Here is a 26089-nt window from a genome sequence, read left to right as displayed (position 1 = left end):
AACTGGCCTCAACGAAATTGACAAGACCCTGGGTTCGGGGGAACCTACTTGTCGAGACGGAGCGGTTGTTGCTGGACACACCACGGACTCGTGCGGCAAAGACACAACAAACTCCCTTCTTGTTTCTCATGGACACACACCTGTTGTTGTTGACTTTGGACTTATCGGCTGCACAACATCAAGGCCGCGGAACAGAGACACACTGCAGGCTTACTCACACACATGCATCCACAAAAAACTATACGCCATATAAGATATCCAACGCCCTTGACGCAAATCCCATAGGAGTGATGGAAGGATGGGCAGCACCTGAGAGCTGCGGCCCGCCACCATGGCCCCCCACTCCCTCCCCCCTGTTGCTAGATATCTCGAGATGTACGTTGTAATATGTACAGGTAAAAGCCAGTAAATTAGAATATTTTGAAAAACTTGATTTATTTCAGTAATTGCATTCAAAAGGTGTAACTTGTACATTATATTTATTCATTGCACACAGACTGATGCATTCAAATGTTTATTTCATTTAATTTTGATGATTTGAATTGGCAACAAATGAAAATCCAAAATTCCGTGTGTCACAAAATTAGAATATTACTTAAGGCTAATACAAAAAAGGGATTTTTAGAAATGTTGGCCAACTGAAAAGTATGAAAATGAAAAATATGAGCATGTACAATACTCAATACTTGGTTGGAGCTCCTTTTGCCTCAATTACTGCGTTAATGCGGCGTGGCATGGAGTCGATGAGTTTTTGGCACTGCTCAGGTGTTATGAGAGCCCAGGTTGCTCTGATAGTGGCCTTCAACTCTTCTGCGTTTTTGGGTCTGGCATTCTGCACCTTCCTTTTCACAATACCCCACAGATTTTCTATGGGGCTAAGGTCAGGGGAGTCGGCGGGCCAATTTAGAACAGAAATACCATGGTCCGTAAACCAGGCACGGGTAGATTTTGCGCTGTGTGCAGGCGCCAAGTCCTGTTGGAACTTGAAATCTCCATCTCCATAGAGCAGGTCAGCAGCAGGAAGCATGAAGTGCTCTAAAACTCGCTGGTAGACGGCTGCGTTGACCCTGGATCTCAGGAAACAGAGTGGACCGACACCAGCAGATGACATGGCACCCCAAACCATCACTGATGGTGGAAACTTTACACTAGACTTCAGGCAACGTGGATCCTGTGCCTCTCCTGTCTTCCTCCAGACTCTGGGACCTCGATTTCCAAAGGAAATGCTAAATTTGCATGGTTGGGTGATGGTTTGGGGTGCCATGTCATCTGCTGGTGTCGGTCCACTCTGTTTCCTGAGATCCAGGGTCAACGCAGCCGTCTACCAGCAAGTTTTAGAGCACTTCATGCTTCCTGCTGCTGACCTGCTTTATGGAGATGGAGATTTCAAGTTCCAACAGGACTTGGCGCCTGCACACAGCGCAAAATCTACCCGTGCCTGGTTTACGGACCATGGTATTTCTGTTCTAAATTGGCCCGCCAACTCCCCTGACCTTAGCCCCATAGAAAATCTGTGGGGTATTGTGAAAAGGAAGATGCAGAATGCCAGACCCAAAAACGCAGAAGAGTTGAAGGCCACTATCAGAGCAACCTGGGCTCTCATAACACCTGAGCAGTGCCAGAAACTCATCGACTCCATGCCACGCCGCATTAACGCAGTAATTGAGGCAAAAGGAGCTCCAACCAAGTATTGAGTATTGTACATGCTCATATTTTTCATTTTCATACTTTTCAGTTGGCCAACATTTCTAAAAATCCCTTTTTTGTATTAGCCTTAAGTAATATTCTAATTTTGTGACACACAGAATTTTGGATTTTCATTTGTTGCCACTTCAAATCATCAAAATTAAATGAAATAAACATTTGAATGCATCAGTCTGTGTGCAATGAATAAATATAATGTACAAGTTACACCTTTTGAATGCAATTACTGAAATAAATCAAGTTTTTCAAAATATTCTAATTTACTGGCTTTTACCTGTATATGTGCTTTGCTATGGAGGTTTTTTCCCACTCCAGACTGGACCTCCTTAGGAGCCAAGTCTGGATTGTATTTTCTTACTCATCCTTCCCCAGCTTTTTACAATTTCCCCATTTTTACGGTGTGCCTTGTGGCGACCCATCAGCATTCCATTTTCGTCATTTATTTAGAAATATGGACAATGATATTTGTTACACGTTTGTCTCTATTACAATGTTGTGTGCAATTTCTTGTTCGTAAAAAGATGAATAGATATTACGGAGTTCATGCATGCATGTGGAGGTTATACATGGGTTATCGTTATACTGGTTATACATGACTCAGTTAATTATTTCTGTCTTTTTGTGATTGAGGTCAGCAGCAGTTTTGAACCACACCTTCTCCACCTGCGCCTTCCCCACCTTTAAAAGTTCCAGTAAAATCCGAACGCCGTTCTTGGACGTGTACATCAGATATTCCTCATTTTCAGGCTGCAGGGTCACAGCGTGCTTGGAGAGCACCAAGGTCTGGCAGAAACGGGACAGAACCAACCAAAACAGACAATCTTTCTCCGTCTTGTTGAGAGGAAAGATACTTTCCCAGCCGGCTAAGATAGCTCCGCCCACCTCAATGGGTTTAGGGTGTTCCAGCATCATGTACATGATGGTGATGGCCAGCTCATGCACGTAATAGCCAAAGTGGATCTCCCCAAAATCAATGATACCGGAAATCTTGTAAGCCTTGCTCTCGTCAGCTTGGACCAGCACATTGAGATCATTTAGGTCGCCGTGTATCACACCTGTGGAGACAAAGAAAAGAGATACATCACACATTACTTAAGGCATTGACGAGTCCTTTGAAGTTTCAGTACATTAATACTCGTCCCACACATACTTTTGGTCTTGGCATAGGACGGTCATCCTGGTTTCACATCTATGTTAGTCAGTGCCATTTTACACATCAATGATTCCATTCCTCACATGTCTTTCACTTAAGAGACAGCGATGAATGGAAAAAAACATATATATATATATATATATATATATATATATATATATGTATGTGTGGGAAAAAAATCACAAGACTATTTCATCTCTACAGGCCTGTTTCATGAGGGGGGGTACCCTCAATCATCAGGAGATTTTAATGGGAGCATTCGCATACCATGGTTTATATAGGGCACAGAGTGGGTGGGTACAGGCTGGCCTAGGGGCGTGGTGATTGGCTCATGTGTTACCTAGGAGGTGTTTCCGTCTATGGCGGCATGTTGTTACAATTTCGCTGCGCTTGTTGAGGGATGACAGGTCTGGACGGTAAATAATAAACAGTTTCTCTTTCAAGCATAGGTTGCATCTTTTATTACCACTATTGTAAGGTGTGCTGGATGCAAGAATTTGCCATGTTATTGAATATTCAACATTATTGTCTTTGAGGTCCCAAATGTGTTTGCTGAGTTCTGTGGTATTTCGCAGGTTTTTGTTCCTGAAAGAAGCCTTGTGATTGTTCCATCTGGTTTTGAATTCTCCCTCGGTTAATCCTACATATGTGTCGGATGTGTTAATGTCCTTGCGTATTACCTTAGATTGGTAGACAACTGATGTTTGTAAGCACCCCCCGTTGAGGGGGCAATCAGGTTTCTTTCGACAATTACATCCTTTGTTGGTTTTGGAGTCGCTCTGTCTGAGGGCCGACGGCTCATTTGCAATTGTTTTGTTGTGGTTTGAGATGATTTGTCGTATATTGTTCATGCAGCTGTAGCTCAATTTAATGTTGTTCTTGTTGAATACTTTTCTTAGGATGTTGTCTTTGGGAAAGTGTTTGTCAATCAGATTGAGGAATTTGTGTCCAATGTTCGTTGAGACGTTTTTGTTGTATGGGGGGTTGTACCAGATGATGTCGTTCCGTTTTCTGTTCTTTTTTGGCTGGTTTCCTGGCGTGGGTTCATAGGTGAGGGTGAAATTGTATCCGCTTTCATCAAGGGCTTTTTGGTACGGGGGGGTTGCTTGGTCAAATTCATCTTTGCTAGATGACAGCATCGATAGCCTTTTATTGATTCCGGTAGGTATTCTTTTCGTGGTGGTGGGTGGGTGGTTGCTGTCATGGTGCACGTATTGGAGTGTTGTGTTGGGTTTCGTGAATGGTTGGTAGCTGTTATTTCTCAGGTTGAAAGTGACGTCAAGGAAGTTGACGGTTTGCTTGTTGGCTTCAATCGTGATCCGTAGGCCGTTCTCTTTGAAAATTTGGCATATGCGCTTCTTGGTATTCTCGCTGCTCCTTGGCGAGGCGCGACACACTGCCATATATATATATATATATATATATATATATATATATATATATATATATATATATATATATATATATATATATATATATATATACACAGTCGTGGTCAAAAGTGTACATACACTTGTAAAGAACATCATGTCATGGCTGTCTTGAGTTTCCAATAATTTCTACAACTCTTATTTTTTTGTGATGGAGTGATTGGAGCACATACTTGTTGGAAAAAATTTGCAAAAAAAGCTAGCATATTAGCGTTAGCATGCGAAAATGTTATCGTTAGCAAGTGTCAAGTAACACAATATTTGATTCTGAAGTGTATACCAGGAAAAGATTTGCAAATAAATCTAGCATGTTAGCGTTAGCATGCGAAAATGTTATCGTTAGCAAGTGTCAAGTAACACAATATTTGACTCTGAAGTGTATACCAGGAAAATATTTGCAAGGAAATCTAGCTTATTAGCGTTAGCATGCTAACAATTTATCAGTTAACATGTGTCAAGTAACACAATATTTGACTCTGAAGTGTATACCAGAAAAATATTTGCAAAGAAATCTAGCATATTAGCGTTAGCATGCGAAATGTTATCAATTAGCATGTGTCAAGTAACACAATATTTGATTCTGAAGTGTATACCAGGAAAATATTTGCAAAGAAATTTAGCATATTAGCGTTAGCATGCGAAATGTTATCAGTTAGCATGTGTCAAGTAACACAATATTTGACTCTGAAGTGTATACCAGGAAAATATTTGCAAATAAATCTAGCATGTTTGCGTTAGCATGCTAAAATGCTATCAGTTAGCATGTGTCAAGTAACACAATATTTGACTCTGAAGTGTATACCAGGAAAATATTTGCAAATAAATCTAGCATATTAGTGTTGGCATGCTTACAATTTATCAGTTAGCATGTGTCAAGTAACACACTATTTGACTCTCAAGTATATACCAGGAAAATATTTGCAAAGAAATCTAGCATATTAGCGTTAGCATGCGAAATGTTATCATTTAGCGTGTGTAAAGTAACAAAATATTTGACTCTGAAGTGTATACCCGGAAAATATTTGCAAATAAATCTAGCATGTTAGCGTTAGCATGCGAAAATGTTATCGTTAGCAAGTGTCAAGTAACACAATATTTGACTCTGAAGTGTATACCAGGAAAATATTTGCAAATAAATCTAGCATGTTAGCGTTAGCATGCTAAAATGTTATCATTTAGCGTGTGTAAAGTAACACAATATTTGACTCTCAAATGTATACCAGGAAAATATGTGCAAATAAACCTAGCATGTTAGCATTAGCATGCAAACATTTGATCAGTTAGCATGTGTCAAGTAACACAATATTTGACTCTGAAGTGTATACCAGGAAAATATTTGCAAATAAATCTAGCATGTTAGCGTTAGCATGCTAAAATGCTATCAGTTAGCATGTGTCAAGTAACACAATATTTGATTCTGAAGTGTATACCAGGAAAATATTTGCAAATAAATCTAGCATATTAGCGTTAGCATGCGAAATGTTATCATTTAGCGTGTGTAAAGTAACAAAATATTTGACTCTGAAGTGTATACCAGGAAAATATTTGCAAATAAATCTAGCATGTTAGCGTTAGCATGCTAAAATGCTATCAGTTAGCATGTGTCAAGTAACACAATATTTGACTCTGAAGTGTATACCAGGAAAATATTTGCAAAGAAATCTAGCATGTTAGCGTTAGCATGCTAAAATGCTATCAGTTAGCATGTGTCAAGTAACACAATATTTGACTCTGAAGTGTATACCAGGAAAATATTTGCAAATAAATCTAGCATGTTAGCGTTAGCATGCTAAAATTCTATCAGTTAGCATGTGTCAAGTAACACAATATTTGACTCTGAAGTGTATACCAGGAAAATATTTGCAAATAAATCTAGCATGTTAGCGTTAGCATGCTAAAATGTTATCATTTAGCGTGTGTAAAGTAACACAATATTTGACTCTCAAATGTATACCAGGAAAATATGTGCAAATAAACCTAGCATGTTAGCATTAGCATGCAAACATTTGATCAGTTAGCATGTGTCAAGTAACACAATATTTGACTCTGAAGTGTATACCAGGAAAATATTTGCAAATAAATCTAGCATGTTAGCGTTAGCATGCTAAAATGCTATCAGTTAGCATGTGTCAAGTAACACAATATTTGATTCTGAAGTGTATACCAGGAAAATATTTGCAAATAAATCTAGCATATTAGCGTTAGCATGCGAAATGTTATCATTTAGCGTGTGTAAAGTAACAAAATATTTGACTCTGAAGTGTATACCCGGAAAATATTTGCAAATAAATCTAGCATGTTAGCGTTAGCATGCTAAAATGCTATCAGTTAGCATGTGTCAAGTAACACAATATTTGACTCTGAAGTGTATACCAGGAAAATATTTGCAAAGAAATCTAGCATGTTAGCGTTAGCATGCAAACATTTGATCAGTTAGCATGTCTAGGACAATGTTGGATTCCTGAAAATGTGAGCGTTTTTTAAAATATCATAAATGAGTTGAATATTTTGTAAGTGTTGTATGGAATCGGACCAAAATTAAAGAACGAAAACGATATCAATGTATTTTCAAGCACCAATTGACATGCGATACATGCAGGATGAACATGATACTTACACTTGCGGAAAGCAGAGTATTTAGGGGCCACATAGTTCTTGTACTGATGGAGAACCGTCCTCACGCCCGCCTGGAGAGGATGTCCATCTAGAAGGTTCATGTAGTCCTCCAGGAGAAGAACGTTTGACAGACTCCAAGTTAAGTCGTCCCTCTGCAACACTGACAGTTGAGGATGTTTCATCTTAGACACAAATGGAGGGAAAAATACTTAAAGAGCAGCTTTGAGGGTTCAAGGTTGCTGGTTTACCCAGACCCCTTTGCTCAAGTAGAATGTGCCTAACCAGTAGTAGTAAAAAACGTTGTGAGTTCCCTAACTAGTAGTCGTTTCATGCTGTGAGTTGCCAAACTAGTAGTAGTTTCATGTTGTGAGTTGCCTAACTAGTAATAGTTTCATGATGGGAGTTGTCTAACTAGTAGTAATGTCATGTTGTGAGTTACCTAACTAGTAGTAGTTTCATGTTGTAAATTGCCTACCTAGTAGTAAATTCATGTTGTGAGTCGCCTAACTAGTAGTCGTTTCATGCTGTGAGTTGCCAAACTAGTAGTAGTTTCATGTTGTGAGTTGCCTAACTAGTAATAGTTTCATGATGGGAGTTGTCTAACTAGTAGTAATGTCATGTTGTGAGTTACCTAACTAGTAGTAGTTTCATGTTGTAAATTGCCTACCTAGTAGTAAATTCATGTTGTGAGTCGCCTAACTAGTAGTCGTTTCATGCTGTGAGTTGCCAAACTAGTAGTAGTTTCATGTTGTGAGTTGCCTAACTAGTAATAGTTTCATGATGGGAGTTGTCTAACTAGTAGTAATGTCATGTTGTGAGTTACCTAACTAGTAGTAGTTTCATGTTGTAAATTGCCTACCTAGTAGTAAATTCATGTTGTGAGTCGCCTAACTAGTAGTCGTTTCATGCTGTGAGTTGCCAAACTAGTAGTAGTTTCATGTTGTGAGTTGCCTAACTAGTAATAGTTTCATGATGGGAGTTGTCTAACTAGTAGTAATGTCATGTTGTGAGTTACCTAACTAGTAGTAGTTTCATGTTGTAAATTGCCTACCTAGTAGTAAATTCATGTTGTGAGTCGCCTAACTAGTAGTCGTTTCATGCTGTGAGTTGCCAAACTAGTAGTAGTTTCATGTTGTGAGTTGCCTAACTAGTAATAGTTTCATGATGGGAGTTGTCTAACTAGTAGTAATGTCATGTTGTGAGTTACCTAACTAGTAGTAGTTTCATGTTGTAAATTGCCTACCTACTAGTAAATTCATGTTGTGAGTCGCCTAACTAGTAGTAGTTTCATGTTGTGATTTGTCTAACTACTAGTAGTTTCATGTTGTGATTTGCCTATCTAGTAGTACTGTCTTGTCGTAAATTGCCTATCTAGTAGTAAATTCATGTTGTGAGTCGCCTAACTAGTAGTCGTTCAATGTTGTGAATTTCCTATACTAGTAGAAGTTTCATGTTGTGAGTCGCCTAACTAGTAGTAGTTTCATGTTGTGATTTGCCTATTTAGTAGTAGTTTTGTGTAGTAAATTGCCTATCTAGTAGTAAATTCATGTTGTGAGTCGCCTAACTAGTAGTAGTTTCATGTTGTGAGTTGCCTAACTAGTAATAGTTTCATGATGGGAGTTGTCTAACTAGTAGTAATGTCATGTTGTGAGTTACCTAACTAGTAGTAGTTTCATGTTGTGATTTGCCTATCTACTAGTAAATTCATGTTGTGAGTCGCCTAACTAGTAGTAGTTTCATGTTGTGATTTGTCTAACTAGTAGTAGTTTCATGTTGTGATTTGCCTGTCTAGTAGTATTTTCATGTAGTAAATTGCCTATCTAGTAGTAAATTCATGTTGTGAGTCGCCTAACTAGTAGTAGTTCAATGTTGTGAATTTCCTAAACTAGTAGAAGTTTCATGTTGTGAGTCGCCTAACTAGTAGTAGTTTCATTTTGTGAGTTGCCCAACTAATAGTAGTTTCATGTTGTGAGTTGCCTAACTAGTAGTGGTTTCATGTTGTGATTTGTCCAACTAGTAGTAGTTTCATGTTGTGATTTGTCTAACTAGTAGTAGTTTCATGTTGTGATTTGCTTATCTAGTAGTAGTTTCTTGTTGTAAATTGCCAATCTAGTAGTAAATTCATGTTGTGAGTCGCCTAACTAGTAGTAGTTGCATGTTGTGATTTGTCTAACTAGTAGTAGTTTCATGTTGTGATTTGCCTATCTAGTAGTAGTTTTGTGTAGTAAATTGCCTATGTAGTAGTAAATTCATGTTGTGAATTGCCTAACTAGTAGTAGTTCAATGTTGTGAATTTCCTAAACTAGTAGAAGTTTCATGTTGTGAGTCGCCTAACTAGTAGTAGTTTCATTTTGTGAGTTGCCCAACTAATAGTAGTTTCATTTTGTGAGTTGCCCAACTAATAGTAGTTTCATGTTGTGAGTTGCCTAACTAGTAGTGGTTTCATGTTGTGATTTGTCCAACTATTAGTAGTTTCATGTTGTGATTTGTTTAACTAGTAGTAGTTTCATGTTGTGATTTGCCTATCTAGTAGTAGTTTTGTGTAGTAAATTGCCAGTGTAGTAGTAAATTCATGTTGTGAGTTGCCTAACTAGTAGTAGTTCAATGTTGTGAATTTCCTAAACTAGTAGAAGTTTCATGTTGAGAGTCGCCTAACTAGTAGTAGTTTCATGTTGTGATTTGTCTAACTAGTAGTAGTTTCATGTTGTGATTTGCCTATCTAGTAGTAGTTTCATGTTGTAAATTTCCTACCTACTAGTAAATTCATGTTGTGAATCGCCTAACTAGTAGTAGTTTCATGTTGTGATTTGTCTAACTAGTAGTAGTTTCATGTTGTGATTTGCCTATCTAGTAGTATTTTCATGTAGTAAATTGCCTATCTAGTAGTAAATTCATGTTGTGAGTCGCCTAACTAGTAGTAGTTCAATGTTGTGAATTTCCTAAACTAGTAGAAGTTTCATGTTGTGAGTCGCCTAACTAGTAGTAGTTTCATTTTGTGAGTTGCCCAACTAATAGTAGTTCCATTTTGTGAGTTGCCCAACTAATAGTAGTTTCATGTTGTGAGTTGCCTAACTAGTAGTGGTTTCATGTTGTGATTTGTCCAAGTAGTAGTAGTTTCATATTGTGATTTGTCTAACTAGTAGTAGTGTCATTGTGTGAGTTGCCCAACTAATAGTAGTTCCATTTTGTGAGTTGCCCAACTAATAGTAGTTTCATGTTGTGAGTTGCCTAACTAGTAGTGGTTTCATGTTGTGATTTGTCCAAGTAGTAGTAGTTTCATGTTGTGATTTGCCTATCTAGGAGTAGTTTCTTGTTGTAAATTGCCTATCTAGTAGTACATTCATGTTGTGAGTCGCCTAACTAGTAGTAGTTTCATGTTGTGATTTGTCTAACTACTAGTAGTTTCATGTTGTGAGTCGCCTAACTAGTAGTAGTTCAAAGTTGTGAATTTCCTAAACTAGTAGAAGTTTCATGTTGTGAGTCGCCTAACTAGTAGTAGTTTCATTTTGTGAGTTGCCCAACTAATAGTAGTTCCATTTTGTGAGTTGCCCAACTAATATAGTTTCATGTTGTGAGTTGCCTAACTAGTAGTGGTTTCATGTTGTGAGTTGTCCAACTAGTAGTAGTTTCATGTTGTGAGTTGTCTAACTAGTAGTCGTTTCATGTTGTGATTTGCCTCTCTAGTAGTAGTTTCTTGTTGTAAATTGCCTATCTAGTAGTAAATTCATGTTGTGAGTCGCCTAACTAGTAGTAGTTTCATGTTGTGATTTGTCTAACTAGTAGTAGTTTCATGTTGTGATTTGCCTATCTAGTAGTATTTTCATGTAGTAAATTGCCTATCTAGTAGTAAATTCATGTTGTGAGTCGCCTAACTAGTAGTAGTTCAATGTTGTGAATTTCCTAAACTAGTAGAACTTTCATGTTGTGAGTTGCCTAACTGGTAGTAGTTTCATTTTGTGAGTTGCCCCAACTAATAGTAGTTCCATTTTGTGAGTTGCCCAACTAATAGTAGTTTCATGTTGTGAGTTGCCTAACTAGTATGGGTTTCATGTTGTGATTTGTCCAAGTAGTAGTAGTTTCATATTGTGATTTGTCTAACTAGTAGTAGTTTCATTTTGTGATTTGTCTAACTAGTAGTAGTTTCATGTTGTGATTTGCCTATCTAGTAGTAGTTTCTTGTTGTAAATTGCCTATCTAGTAGTAAATTCATGTTGTGAGTCGCCTAACTAGTAGTAGTTTCATGTTGTGATTTGTCTAACTAGTAGTAGTTTCATGTTGTGATTTGTCTAACTAGTAGTAGTTTCATGTTGTGATTTGCCTATCTAGTAGTATTTTCATGTAGTAAATTGTCTATCTAGTAGTAAATTCATGTTGTGAGTCGCCTAACTAGTAGTAGTTCAATGTTGTGAATGTCCTAAACTAGTAGAAGTTTCATGTTGTGAGTCGCCTAACTAGTAGTAGTTTCATTTTGTGAGTTGCCCAACTAATAGTAGTTTCATTTTGTGAGTTGCCCAACTAATAGTAGTTTAATGTTGTGAGTTGCCTAACTAGTAGTGGTTTCATGTTGTGATTTGTCCAAGTAGTAGTAGTCTTGTATTGTGATTTGTCTAACTAGTAGTAGTTTCATGTTGTGATTTGTTTAACTAGTAGTAGTTTCATGTTGTGATTTGTCTAACTAGTAGTAGTTTCATGTTGTGATTTGCCTATCTAGTAGTAGTTTCTTGTTGTAAATTGCCTATCTAGTAGTAAATTCATGTTGTGAGTCGCCTAACTAGTAGTAGTTTCATGTTGTGATTTGTCTAACTAGTAGTAGTTTCATGTTGTGATTTGCCTGTCTAGTAGTATTTTCATGTAGTAAATTGCCTATCTAGTAGTAGTTCAATGTTGTGAATTTCCTAAACTAGTAGAAGTTTCATGTTGTGAGTCGCCTAACTAGTAGTAGTTTCATTTTGTGAGTTGCCCAACTAATAGTAGTTTTGTATTGTGATTTGTCTAACTAGTAGTAGTTTCATGTTGTGATTTGTCCAAGTAGTAGTAGTTTCATGTTGTGATTTGTCTAACTAGTAGTAAATTCATGTTGTGAGTCGCCTAACTAGTAGTAGTTTCATGTTGTGATTTGTCTAACTAGTAGTAGTTTCATGTTGTGATTTGCCTGTCTAGTAGTATTTTCATGTAGTAAATTGCCTATCTAGTAGTAAATTCATGTTGTGAGTCGCCTAACTAGTAGTAGTTCAATGTTGTGAATTTCCTAAACTAGTAGAAGTTTCATGTTGTGAGTCGCCTAACTAGTAGTAGTTTCATTTTGTGAGTTGCCCAACTAATAGTAGTTCCATTTTCTGAGTTGCCCAACTAATAGTAGTTTCATGTTGTGATTTGTCCAACTAGTAGTAGTTTCATGTTGTGATTTGTCTAACTAGTAGTAGTTTCATGTTGTGATTTGCCTATCTAGTAGTACTGTCTTGTTGTAAATTGCCAATCTAGTAGTAAATTCATGTTGTGTCGCCTAACTAGTAGTAGTTTCATGTTGTAATTGGCTAACTAGTAGTAGTTTCATGTTGTGATTTGCCTATCTAGTAGTAGTTTTGTGTAGTAAATTGCCTATGTAATAGTAAATTCATGTTGTGAGTCGCCTAACTAGTAGTAGTTCAATGTTGTGAATTTCCTAAACTAGTAGAAGTTTCGTGTTGTGAGTCGCCTAACTAGTAGTAATTTAATTTTGTTAGTTGCCCAACAAATAGTAGTTTCATTTTGTGAGTTGCCCAACTAATAGTAGTTTCATGTTGTGAGTTGCCTAACTAGTAGTACTTTCATGTTGTGATTTGTCCAACTAGTAGTAGTTTCATATTATAATTTGCCTAACTAGCAGTAGTTTCATGTTGTGAGTTTCCTAACTAGTAATAATTTATGTTGTGAATTGCCTAACTAGTCGTAGTAGTATAATGTTGTGATTTTCCTAACTAGTAGTAGTTACATGTTGTTTGTTGCCTAACCAATAGTAGTTTCATGTTGGGAGTTTTCTAACTAGTAGTAGTTTTATGTTGTGATTTTTCTAACTAATAGTAGTAGTAGTAGTTTCATGTTGTAAAGGTTGCCTAATTAGTAGTAGTTTCATGTTGTGAATTGCCTAACTAGTAGTAGTTTAATGTTGCAAGTTGCCTAACTAGCAATAGATTAATGTTGTGAGTTACATAACTAGTATTAGTTTCATGTTGTGATTTGCCTATCTAGTAGTAGTTTCATGTTGTGAGTTGCATAACTGGTAGTAGTTGTTTTTTTGTGAATTACCTAACTAGTAGTAGTAGTTTCATGTTGTGAGTTGCCTAACTAGTAGTAGTTTCATGTTGTGACTTACCTAACTAGTAGTAGTTTCATGTTGTTGGTTGCCTAGCTAGTAGTAGTTTCAAGTTGTGAGTTACCTAGCTAGTAGTAGGGGAGGTAGAGGCCGACAGCATTGATTACAATGCCCATATAAGTACGTCCACCACACTGTGACATCACACTGTATCCACTGGTAAAAACTCAACATGAGAAACAGCCGACATACAATAACTTTATCATTGGACCCTTTTGAACACAACCATCCAACATTGTAACAACATTTACTAGTGTGACAAGTAAACAATCCAACATTGTAACATTTACTAGTGTGACAAGTAAACAATCCAACATTGTAACATTTACTAGTGTGACAAGTAAACAATCCAACATTGTAACATTTATTAGTGTGACAAGTAAACAATCCAACATTGTGACAACATTTACTAGTGTGACAAGTAAACAATCCAACATTGTATCAACATTCACTAGTGTGACAAGTAAACAATCCAACATTGTAACAACATTTACTAGTGTGACAAGTAAACAATCCAACATTGTAACAACATTCACTAGTGTGACAAGTAAACAATCCAACATTGCAACAACATTTACTAGTGTGACAAGTAAACAATCCAACATTGTAACAACATTTACTAGTGTGACAAGTAAACCATACAACATTGTAACAACATTTACTAGTGTGACAAGTAAACAATCCAACATTGTAACAACATTCACTAGTGTGACAAGTAAACAATCCAACATTGTAACAACATTTACTAGTGTGACAAGTAAACAATCCAACATTGTAACAACATTTACTATTGTGACAAGTAAACAATCCAACATTGTAACAACATGTATTAGTGTGACAAGTAAACAATCCAACATTGTAACAACATTTACTAGTGTGACAAGTAAACAATCCAACATTGTAACAACATTTACTAGTGTGACAAGTAAACAATCCAACATTGTAACAACATTTACTAGTGTGACAAGTAAACAATCCAACATTGTAACAACATTTACTAGTGTGACAAGTAAACCATCCAACATTGTAACAACATTTACTAGTGTGACAAGTAAACAATCCAACATTGTAACAACATTTACTAGTGTGACGAATAAACAATCCAACATTGTAACAATATGTATTAGTGTGACAAGTAAACAATCCAACATTGTAACAACATTTACTAGTGTGACAAGTAAACAATCCAACATTGTAACATTTACTAGTGTGACAAGTAAACCATCCAACATTGTGACAACATTTACTAGTGTGACAAGTAAACAATCCAACATTGTAACAACATGTATTAATGTGACAAGTAAACAATCCAACATTGTAACAACATTTACTAGTGTGACAAGTAAACAATCCAACATTGTAACAACATGTATTAGTGTGACAAGTAAACAATCCAACATTGTAACAACATTTACTAGTGTGACAAGTAAACAATCCAACATTGTAACAACATTTACTAGTGTGACAAGTAAACAATCCAACATTGTAACAACATTTACTAGTGACAAGTAAACAATCCAACATTGTAACAACATGTATTAGTGTGACAAGTAAACAATCCAACATTGTAACAACATTTACTAGTGTGACAAGTAAACAATCCAACATTGTAACATTTACTAGTGTGACAAGTAAACCATCCAACATTGTGACAACATTTACTAGTGTGACAAGTAAACAATCCAACATTGTAACAACATGTATTAGTGTGACAAGTAAACAATCCAACATTGTAACAACATGTATTAGTGTGACAAGTAAACCATCCAACATTGTAACAACATTTACTAGTGTGACAAGTAAACAATCCAACATTGTAACAACATTTACTAGTGTGACAAGTAAACAATCCAACATTGTAACAACATTTACTAGTGTGACAAGTAAACAATCCAACATTGTAACAACATGTATTAGTGTGACAAGTAAACAATCCAACATTGTAACAACATTTACTAGTGTGACAAGTAAACAATCCAACATTGTAACAACATTTACTAGTGTGACAAGTAAACAGTCTAACATTGTAACAACATTTACTAGTGACAAGTAAACAATCCAACATTGTAACAACATTTACTAGTGTGACAAGTAAACAATCCAACATTGTAACAACATTTACTAGTGTGACAAGTAAACAATCCAACATTGTAACAACATTTACTAGTGTGACTAGTAAACAATCCAACATTGTAACAACATTTACTAGTGTGACAAGTAAACCATCCAACATTGTAACATTTACTAGTGTGACAAGTAAACAATCCAACATTGTAACAATATTTACTAGTGTGACAAGTAAACCATCCAACATTGTAACAACATTTACTAGTGTGACAAGTAAACCATCCAACATTGTAACAACATTAACTAGTGTGACAAGTAAACAATCCAACATTGTAACAACATTTACTAGTGTGACAAGTAAACAATCCAACATTGTAACAACATTTACTAGTGTGACAAGTAAACAATCCAACATTGTAACAACATTTACTAGTGTGACAAGTAAACAATCCAACATTGTAACAACATGTGTTAGTGTGACAAGTAAACAATCCAACATTGTAACAACATTTACTAGTGTGACAAGTAAACAATCCAACATTGTAACATTTACTAGTGTGACAAGTAAGCAATCCAACATCTTAACAACATTTACTAGTGTGACAAGTAAACAATCCAACATTGTAACGACATTTACTAGTGTGACAAGTAAACAATCCAACATCTTAACAACATTTACTAGTGTGACAAGTAAACAATCCAACATTGTAACAACATTTACTAGTGTGACAAGTAAGCAATCCAACATCTTAACAACATTTACTAGTGTGACAAGTAAACAATCCAACATTGTAACAACATTTACTAGTGTGACATGTAAACAGTCCAACATTGTAACAACATTTACTAGTGTGACAAGTAAACAATCCAACATTGTAACAACATTTACTAGTGTGACAAGTATACAATCCAACATTGTAACAACATTTACTAGTGTGACTAGTAAACAATCCAACATTGTAACAACATGTATTAGTGTGACAAGTAAACAATCCAACATTGTAACAACATTTACTAGTGTGACAAGTTAACAATCCAACATTGTAACAACATTTACTAGTGTGACAAGTAAACAATCCAACATTGTAACAACATTTACTAGTGTGACAAGTAAACAATCCAACATTGTAACAATATGTATTAGTGTGACAAGTAAACAATCCAACATTGTAACAACATTTACTAGTGTGACAAGTAAACAATCCAACATTGTAACAAGATGTATTAGAGTGACAAGTAAACAATCCAACATTGTAACAACATGTATTAGTGTGACAAGTAAACAATCCAACATTGTAACAACATTTACTAGTGTGACAAGTAAACAATCCAACATTGTAACAAGATGTATTAGTGTGACAAGTAAACAATCCAACATTGTAACAACATGTATTAGAGTGACGAGTAAACAATCCAACATTGTAACAACATTTACTAGTGTGACAAGTAAACAATCCAACATTGTAACAAGATGTATTAGAGTGACAAGTAAACAATCCAACATTGTAACAACATGTATTAGTGTGACAAGTAAACAATCCAACATTGTAACAACATTTACTAGTGTGACAAGTAAACAATCCAACATTGTAACAAGATGTATTAGTGTGACAAGTAAACAATCCAACATTGTAACAACATGTATTAGTGTGACAAGTAAACAATCCAACATTGTAACAACATTTACTAGTGTGACAAGTAAACAATCCAACATTGTAACAACATGTATTAGAGTGACGAGTAAACAATCCAACATTGTAACAACATTTACTAGTGTGACAAGTAAACAATCCAACATTGTAACAACATTTACTAGTGTGACAAGTAAGCAATCCAACATCTTAACAACATTTACTAGTGTGACAAGTAAACAATCCAACATTGTAACAACATTTACTAGTGTGACATGTAAACAGTCCAACATTGTAACAACATTTACTAGTGTGACAAGTAAACAATCCAACATTGTAACAACATTTACTAGTGTGACAAGTATACAATCCAACATTGTAACAACATTTACTAGTGTGACTAGTAAACAATCCAACATTGTAACAACATGTATTAGTGTGACAAGTAAACAATCCAACATTGTAACAACATTTACTAGTGTGACAAGTTAACAATCCAACATTGTAACAACATTTACTAGTGTGACAAGTAAACAATCCAACATTGTAACAACATTTACTAGTGTGACAAGTAAACAATCCAACATTGTAACAATATGTATTAGTGTGACAAGTAAACAATCCAACATTGTAACAACATTTACTAGTGTGACAAGTAAACAATCCAACATTGTAACAAGATGTATTAGAGTGACAAGTAAACAATCCAACATTGTAACAACATGTATTAGTGTGACAAGTAAACAATCCAACATTGTAACAACATTTACTAGTGTGACAAGTAAACAATCCAACATTGTAACAAGATGTATTAGTGTGACAAGTAAACAATCCAACATTGTAACAACATGTATTAGAGTGACGAGTAAACAATCCAACATTGTAACAACATTTACTAGTGTGACAAGTAAACAATCCAACATTGTAACAAGATGTATTAGAGTGACAAGTAAACAATCCAACATTGTAACAACATGTATTAGTGTGACAAGTAAACAATCCAACATTGTAACAACATTTACTAGTGTGACAAGTAAACAATCCAACATTGTAACAAGATGTATTAGTGTGACAAGTAAACAATCCAACATTGTAACAACATGTATTAGAGTGACAAGTAAACAATCCAACATTGTAACAACATGTATTAGTGTGACAAGTAAACAATCCAACATTGTAACAACATGTATTAGAGTGACGAGTAAACAATCCAACATTGTAACAACATTTACTAGTGTGACAAGTAAACAATCCAACATTGTAACAACATTTACTAGTGTGACAAGTAAACAATCCAACATTGTAACAACATTTACTAGTGTGACAAGTAAACAATCCAACATTGTAACAACATTTACTAGTGTGACAAGTAAACAATCATTTTCTTTAACTAGGTAGTTAGTTACCTCTTTGAGGACCAGGTCCATCCTGGCTGCTGATTGGCCCACATCATAGAGCAGTTGTGGTGAGAAAGGAGCCTTGGCTATTTGGATCCCTGGTAAATAAGTCAAGAGGCGCACCAGGAACTTCTGTAGACCATGGCCACAATCTGCCAAACACAACTAGTCAACAACTAGTAGACATTGTCTATCTCTTATTGAAAATGTCTTCAATGTTTCAAATGTGAACAGAATTCATTTCCAGCTAAAGTGTTGCTTGCACTTTATTCAAATACCATGTGAATGCATTGTTTGCTTGTGTCATAATTCATGTATTCATCATTCCTTACAAGAAATACTATTATGTGTTGTTTACTTGTTTGTTTGTATCATAGTTCATGTATTCATCATTCCCTACAAGAAATAACATGAATTTTTGTTTACTTGTTTGTATCATAATTCATGTATTCATCATTCCTTACAAGATAACACATTAATTGTTGTTTACTTATTGTGTGTATCATAATTAATGTATTCATCATTCCTTACAAGATATAACATTAATTGTTGTTTACTTGTTTGTTTGTATCATAATTCATGTATTCATCATTCCTTACAAGAAATAACATTATTTGTTGTTTACTTGTTTGTTTGTATCATAGTTCATGTATTCATCATTCCCTACAAGAAATAACATGAATTTTTGTTTACTTGTTTGTATCATAATTCATGTATTCATCATTCCTTACAAGATAACACATTAATTGTTGTTTACTTATTGTGTGTATCATAATTAATGTATTCATCATTCCTTACAAGATATAACATTAATTGTTGTTTACTTGTTTGTTTGTATCATAATTCATGTATTCATCATTCCTTACAAGAAATATTATTATTTGTTGTTTACTTGTTTGTTTGTATCATAGTTCATGTATTCATCATTCCCTACAAGAAATAACATGAATTTTTGTTTACTTGTTTGTATCATAATTCATGTATTCATCATTCCTTACAAGATAAATCATTAATTGTTGTTTACTTATTGTGTGTATCATAATTAATGTATTCATCATTCCTTACAAGATATAACACTAATTGTTGTTTACTTGTTTGTTTGTATCATAATTCATGTATTCATCATTCCTTACAAGATATAACATTATTTGTTGTTTACTTGTTTGTTTGTATCATAATTCATGTATTCATCATTCCTTACAAGAAATACCATTAATTGTTTAACTTGTTTGTTTGTATCGCAATTCATGTATTCATCATTCCTTACAAGAAATAACATTTGTTGTTGTTTACTTGTTTGTTTGTATCATAATTCATGTATTCATCATTCCTTACAAGAAATATTATTATTTGTTGTTTACTTGTTTGTTTGTATCATAGTTCATGTATTCATCATTCCCTACAAGAAATAACATGAATTTTTGTTTACTTGTTTGTATCATAATTCATGTATTCATCATTCCTTACAAGATAACACATTAATTGTTGTTTACTTATTGTGTGTATCATAATTAATGTATTCATCATTCCTTACAAGATATAACATTAATTGTTGTTTACTTGTTTGTTTGTATCATAATTCATGTATTCATCATTCCTTACAAGAAATATTATTATTTGTTGTTTACTTGTTTGTTTGTATCATAGTTCATGTATTCATCATTCCCTACAAGAAATAACATGAATTTTTGTTTACTTGTTTGTATCATAATTCATGTATTCATCATTCCTTACAAGATAAATCATTAATTGTTGTTTACTTATTGTGTGTATCATAATTAATGTATTCATCATTCCTTACAAGATATAACACTAATTGTTGTTTACTTGTTTGTTTGTATCATAATTCATGTATTCATCATTCCTTACAAGATATAACATTATTTGTTGTTTACTTGTTTGTTTGTATCATAATTCATGTATTCATCATTCCTTACAAGAAATACCATTAATTGTTTAACTTGTTTGTTTGTATCGCAATTCATGTATTCATCATTCCTTACAAGAAATAACATTTGTTGTTGTTTACTTGTTTGTTTGTATCATAATTCATGTATTCATCATTCCTTACAAGAAATACTATTATTTGTTGTTTACTTGTTTGTTTGTATCATAGTTCATGTATTCATCATTCCCTACAAGAAATAACATGATTTTTTGTTTACTTGTTTGTATCATAATTCATGTATTCATCATTCCTTACAAGATAAAACATTAATTGTTGTTTACTTATTGTGTGTATCATAATTCATGTATTCATCATTCCTTACAAGATAAAACATTAATTGTTGTTTACTTATTGTGTGTATCATAATTAATGTATTCATCATTCCTTACAAGATATAACACTAATTGTTGTTTACTTGTTTGTTTGTATCATAATTCATGTATTCATCATTCCTTACAAGAAATACCATTAATTGTTTAACTTGTTTGTTTGTATCGCAATTCATGTATTCATCATTCCTTACAAGAAATAACATTTGTTGTTGTTGACTTGTTTGTTTGTATCATAATTCATGTATTCATCATTCCTTACAAGATATAACATTAATTTTTGTTTACTTGTTTGTTTGTATCATAAATCATGCATTCATCATTCTTTACAAGAAATACAATTAATTGTTGTTTACTTGTTTGTTTGTATCATAATTCATGTATTCATCATTCCTTACAAGAAATACTATTATTTGTTGTTTACTTGTTTGTTTGTATCATAGTTCATGTATTCATCATTCCCTACAAGAAATAAGATGAATTTTTGTTTACTTGTTTGTATCATAATTCATGTATTCATCATTCCTTACAAGATAAAACATTAATTGTTGTTTACTTATTGTGTGTATCATAATTCATGTATTCATCATTCCTTACAAGATATAACACTAATTGTTGTTTACTTGTTTGTTTGTATCATAATTCATGTATTCATCATTCCTTACAAGATATAACACTAATTGTTGTTTACTTGTTTGTTTGTATCATAATTCATGTATTCATCATTCCTTACAAGAAATAACATTAATTGTTTAACATGTTTGTTTGTATCGCAATTAATGTATTCATCGTTCCTTACAAGAAATAACATTTGTTGTTGTTTACTTGTTTGTTTGTATCATAATTCATGTATTCATCATTCCTTACAAGAAATACCATTAATTGTTTAACTTGTTTGTTTGTATCACAATTCATGTATTCATCATTCCTTACAAGAAATAACATTTGTTGTTGTTTACTTGTTTGTTTGTATCATAATTCATGTATTCATCATTCCTTACAAGATATAACATTAATTTTTTGTTTACTTGTTTGTTTGTATCATAAATCATGCATTCATCATTCTTTACAAGAAATACAATTAATTGTTGTTTACTTGTTTGTTTGTATCATAATTCATGTATTCATCATTCCTTACAAGAAATAACATTTGTTGTTGTTTACTTGTTTGTTTGTATCATAATTCATGTATTCATCATTCCTTACAAGATATAACATTAATTTTTGTTTACTTGTTTGTATCATAATTCATGTATTCATCATTCCTTACAAGATAAAACATTAATTGTTGTTTACTTATTGTGTGTATCATAATTAATGTATTCATCATTCCTTACAAGATATAACACTAATTGTTGTTTACTTGTTTGTTTGTATCATAATTCATCTATTCATCATTCCTTACAAGAAATACCATTAATTGTTTAACTTGTTTGTTTGTATCGCAATTCATGTATTCATCATTCCTTACAAGAAATAACATTTGTTGTTGTTTACTTGTTTGTTTGTATCATAATTCATGTATTCATCATTCCTTACAAGATATAACATTAATTTTTGTTTACTTGTTTGTTTGTATCATAATTCATGTATTCATCATTCCTTACAAGATATAACATTCATTTTTGTTTACTTGTTTGTTTGTATCATAAATCATGCATTCATCATTCTTTACAAGAAATAAAATTAATTGTTGTTTACTTGTTTGTTTGTATCATAATTCATGTATTCATCATTCCCTACAAGAAATACCATTAATTGTTTAACTTGTTTGTTTGTATCGCAATTCATGTATTCATCATTCCTTACAAGAAATAACATTTGTTGTTGTTTACTTGTTTGTTTGTATCATAATTCATGTATTCATCATTCCTTACAAGATATAACATTAATTTTTGTTTACTTGTTTGTTTGTATCATAATTCATGTATTCATCATTCCTTACAAGATATAACATTCATTTTTGTTTACTTGTTTGTTTGTATCATAAATCATGCATTCATCATTCTTTACAAGAAATAAAATTAATTGTTGTTTACTTGTTTGTTTGTATCATAATTCATGTATTCATCATTCCTTACAAGAAATACCATTAATTGTTTAACTTGTTTGTTTGTATCACAATTCATGTATTCATCATTCCTTACAAGAAATAACATTTGTTGTTGTTTACTTGTTTGTTTGTATCATAATTCATGTATTCATCATTCCTTACAAGATATAACATTAATTTTTTGTTTACTTGTTTGTTTGTATCATAAATCATGCATTCATCATTCTTTACAAGAAATACAATTAATTGTTGTTTACTTGTTTGTTTGTATCATAATTCATGTATTCATCATTCCTTACAAGAAATAACATTTGTTGTTGTTTACTTGTTTGTTTGTATCATAATTCATGTATTCATCATTCCTTACAAGATATAACATTAATTTTTGTTTACTTGTTTGTATCATAATTCATGTATTCATCATTCCTTACAAGATAAAACATTAATTGTTGTTTACTTATTGTGTGTATCATAATTAATGTATTCATCATTCCTTACAAGATATAACACTAATTGTTGTTTACTTGTTTGTTTGTATCATAATTCATCTATTTATCATTCCTTACAAGAAATACCATTAATTGTTTAACTTGTTTGTTTGTATCGCAATTCATGTATTCATCATTCCTTACAAGAAATAACATTTGTTGTTGTTTACTTGTTTGTTTGTATCATAATTCATGTATTCATCATTCCTTACAAGATATAACATTAATTTTTGTTTACTTGTTTGTTTGTATCATAATTCATGTATTCATCATTCCTTACAAGATATAACATTCATTTTTGTTTACTTGTTTGTTTGTATCATAAATCATGCATTCATCATTCTTTACAAGAAATAAAATTAATTGTTGTTTACTTGTTTGTTTGTATCATAATTCATGTATTCATTAGACCTTACCAGAAATAACATTCAATGTTGTTTACTTGTTTGTTTGTATCATATTCATGTAATTATCATTCCTTACAAAAAATAATATTTATTGTTGTTTACTTGTTTATTTGTGTCATAATTCATGTATTCATCATTCTTTACAAGAAATAACATTTGTTGTTGTTTACATGTTTGCTAACATTTGTAACATTTGAACCTTTATGATACTGACACTACACTTTATGATAGTCACACTACACTTTATGAGAGTGACAATACACTTTATGATAGTCGCACTACACTTTATGATACTGACACTACACTTTATGATAGTCACACTACACTTTATGATACTGACACTACACATTATGATAGTGACACTACACTTTATGAGAGTGACACTACACTTTTCGATTCTGATACTATACATTATGATAGTGACACTACACTTTATGATAGTGACACTACACTTTATGATACTGATACTACACGTCATGATAGTGACACTTCACTTTATAATAGTGACACTACACTTTATAGCAGTGACACCACACTTTATGATAGTGACACTACATTTCATGATAGTGACACTACACTTTATGACAGTGACAGTACACTTTATGATACTGACACGACACTTTATGACAGTGACACTACACATTATGATAGTGACACTACACTTTATGATAGTCAGAATATACTTCATTACAGTAACACTACACTTTATGATACTGACACTACACTTTATGATCGTCGCAATATACTTTATAACATTGACACTACACCTTATGATAGTCGCACTACACTGTATGATGTTGGCACTACACGTTATGATAGTCGCAAAATACTTTATGACGGTGACACTACACTTTATGATACTCACACTACACTTTATAAAGGTTACACTACACATTATGATAGTCACACTACATTTCATAATAGTTACAGTACACTCTATGATAGTGACACTACACTTTATATTTGTGACACCATAATTTATGACAGTGACACTACACGTTATGAAAGTCACACTATACTTCATGATAGTGACACTTCACTTTATAGTAATTACAGTGACTTGCCTAACTAATAGTAGTTTCATGTTGTGAGTTGTATAACTAGTAGTAGTTTTAATGTTGTGAGTTCCTTAACTAGTAGTAAATTCATGTTGTTAGTTGCCTAACTAGTAGTAGTTTCATGTTGCGAGTTGTCTAACAAGTAGTAGTTTCATGTTGTGAGTTGTCTACTAGTAGTAGTTTCATGTTGTGATTTTCCTAACTAGTAGTAGTTTAATGCTGTGTGTTGCCCAACTAGTAGTAGTTTCATGTTGTGAGTTGCCTAACTAGTAGTAGTTTCCTGTTGTGAGTTGCCTATATAGTAGTAGTTTCATGATGTGAGTTGCCTAACTAGTAGTAGTTTCATGATGTGAGTTACCTAACTAGTAGTAGTTTCATGATGTGAGTTGCCTAACTAGTAGTAGTTTCATGTTGTGAGTTGCCCAACTAATAATAGTTTCATGTTGTGAGTTGTCTACTAGTAGTAGTTTCATGTTGTTAGTTCCCTAACTAGTGGTAGTTTCATGTTGTGAGTTGCCAAACTAGTAGTAGTTTTAATGTTGCAAGTTACCTAACTAGTAGTAGTTTCATGTTGTGAGTTGCCTATCTAGTAGTAGTTTATTGTTGTAATTTGCTTAACTAGCAGTAGTTTAATGTCCTGATTTTCCTAACTAGTAGTAGTTTCATGTTGTGAGTTCCCTAACTAGTGGTAGTTTCATGTTGTGAGTTGCCAAACTAGTAGTAGTTTTAATGTTGTAAGTTCCCTAACTAGTAGTAGTTTCATGTTGTGAGTTGTTTATCTAGTAGTAGTTTCATGTTGTAATTTGCCTAACTAGTATTAGTTTAATGTCCTGATTTTCCTAACTAGTAGTAGTTTAATGCTGTGTGTTGCCCAACTAGTAGTAGTTTCATGTTGTGAGTTGCCTAACTAGTAGTAGTTTCCTGTTGTGAGTTGCCTATATAGTAGTAGTTTCATGATGTGAGTTGCCTAACTAGTAGAGGTTTCATGATGTGAGTTACCTAACTAGTAGTAGTTTCATGATGTGAGTTGCCTAACTAGTAGTAGTTTCATGTTGTGAGTTGTCTACTAGTAGTAGTTTCATGTTGTTAGTTCCCGAACTAGTGGTAGTTCATGTTGTGAGTTGCCAAACTAGTAGTAGTTTTAATGTTGTAAGTTCCTTAGCTAGTAGTAGTTTCATGTTGTGAGTTGCCTATCTAGTAGTAGTTTCATGTTGTAATTTGCCTAACTAGTAGTAGTTTAATGTCCTGATTTTCCTAACTAGTAGTAGTTTCATGTTGTGAATTGACTAACTAGTAGTAATTCCATGTTTTGTGTTGCATAACTAGTAGTAATTTAATGTCCTGAGTGTCCTAACTAGTAGTAGTTTCATGTTGTGATTTGCCTAACTAGTAGTAGTTTAATGCTGTTTGTTGCCCAACTAGTTGTAGTTTCATGTTGTGCGTTGCCTAACTAGTA

General features: G+C 33.4%; 1 protein-coding gene across 2 annotated transcripts in view; it reads right to left on the bottom strand.

The window, feature by feature from the left end:
- Positions 1-1985: 1985 nt before the first annotated feature.
- LOC133616733 (hydroxylysine kinase-like) overlaps positions 1986-26089 on the bottom strand; it is a 38221-nt gene continuing 14117 nt past the window's right edge. For both annotated transcript variants that reach the window (XM_061976314.1, XM_061976313.1), the window contains exons 3-5: positions 18360-18502; positions 6905-7085; positions 1986-2759 (exon numbers count right to left, since the gene is read on the bottom strand). In XM_061976314.1, coding sequence (XP_061832298.1) covers positions 2302-2759; positions 6905-7085; positions 18360-18502 — 782 coding nt within the window. In that variant the 3' untranslated portion in view covers positions 1986-2301. The remainder of the gene's footprint in view (positions 2760-6904; positions 7086-18359; positions 18503-26089) is intronic.

The sequence above is a fragment of the Nerophis lumbriciformis genome, linkage group LG14 (genome assembly GCF_033978685.3).
Source record: "Nerophis lumbriciformis linkage group LG14, RoL_Nlum_v2.1, whole genome shotgun sequence".
NCBI classification, from domain to species: Eukaryota; Metazoa; Chordata; class Actinopteri; order Syngnathiformes; family Syngnathidae; genus Nerophis; species Nerophis lumbriciformis.
The sequence above is the reverse complement of the archived record's forward strand: the minus strand, read 5'-3'. Positions and strand labels throughout refer to the sequence as shown.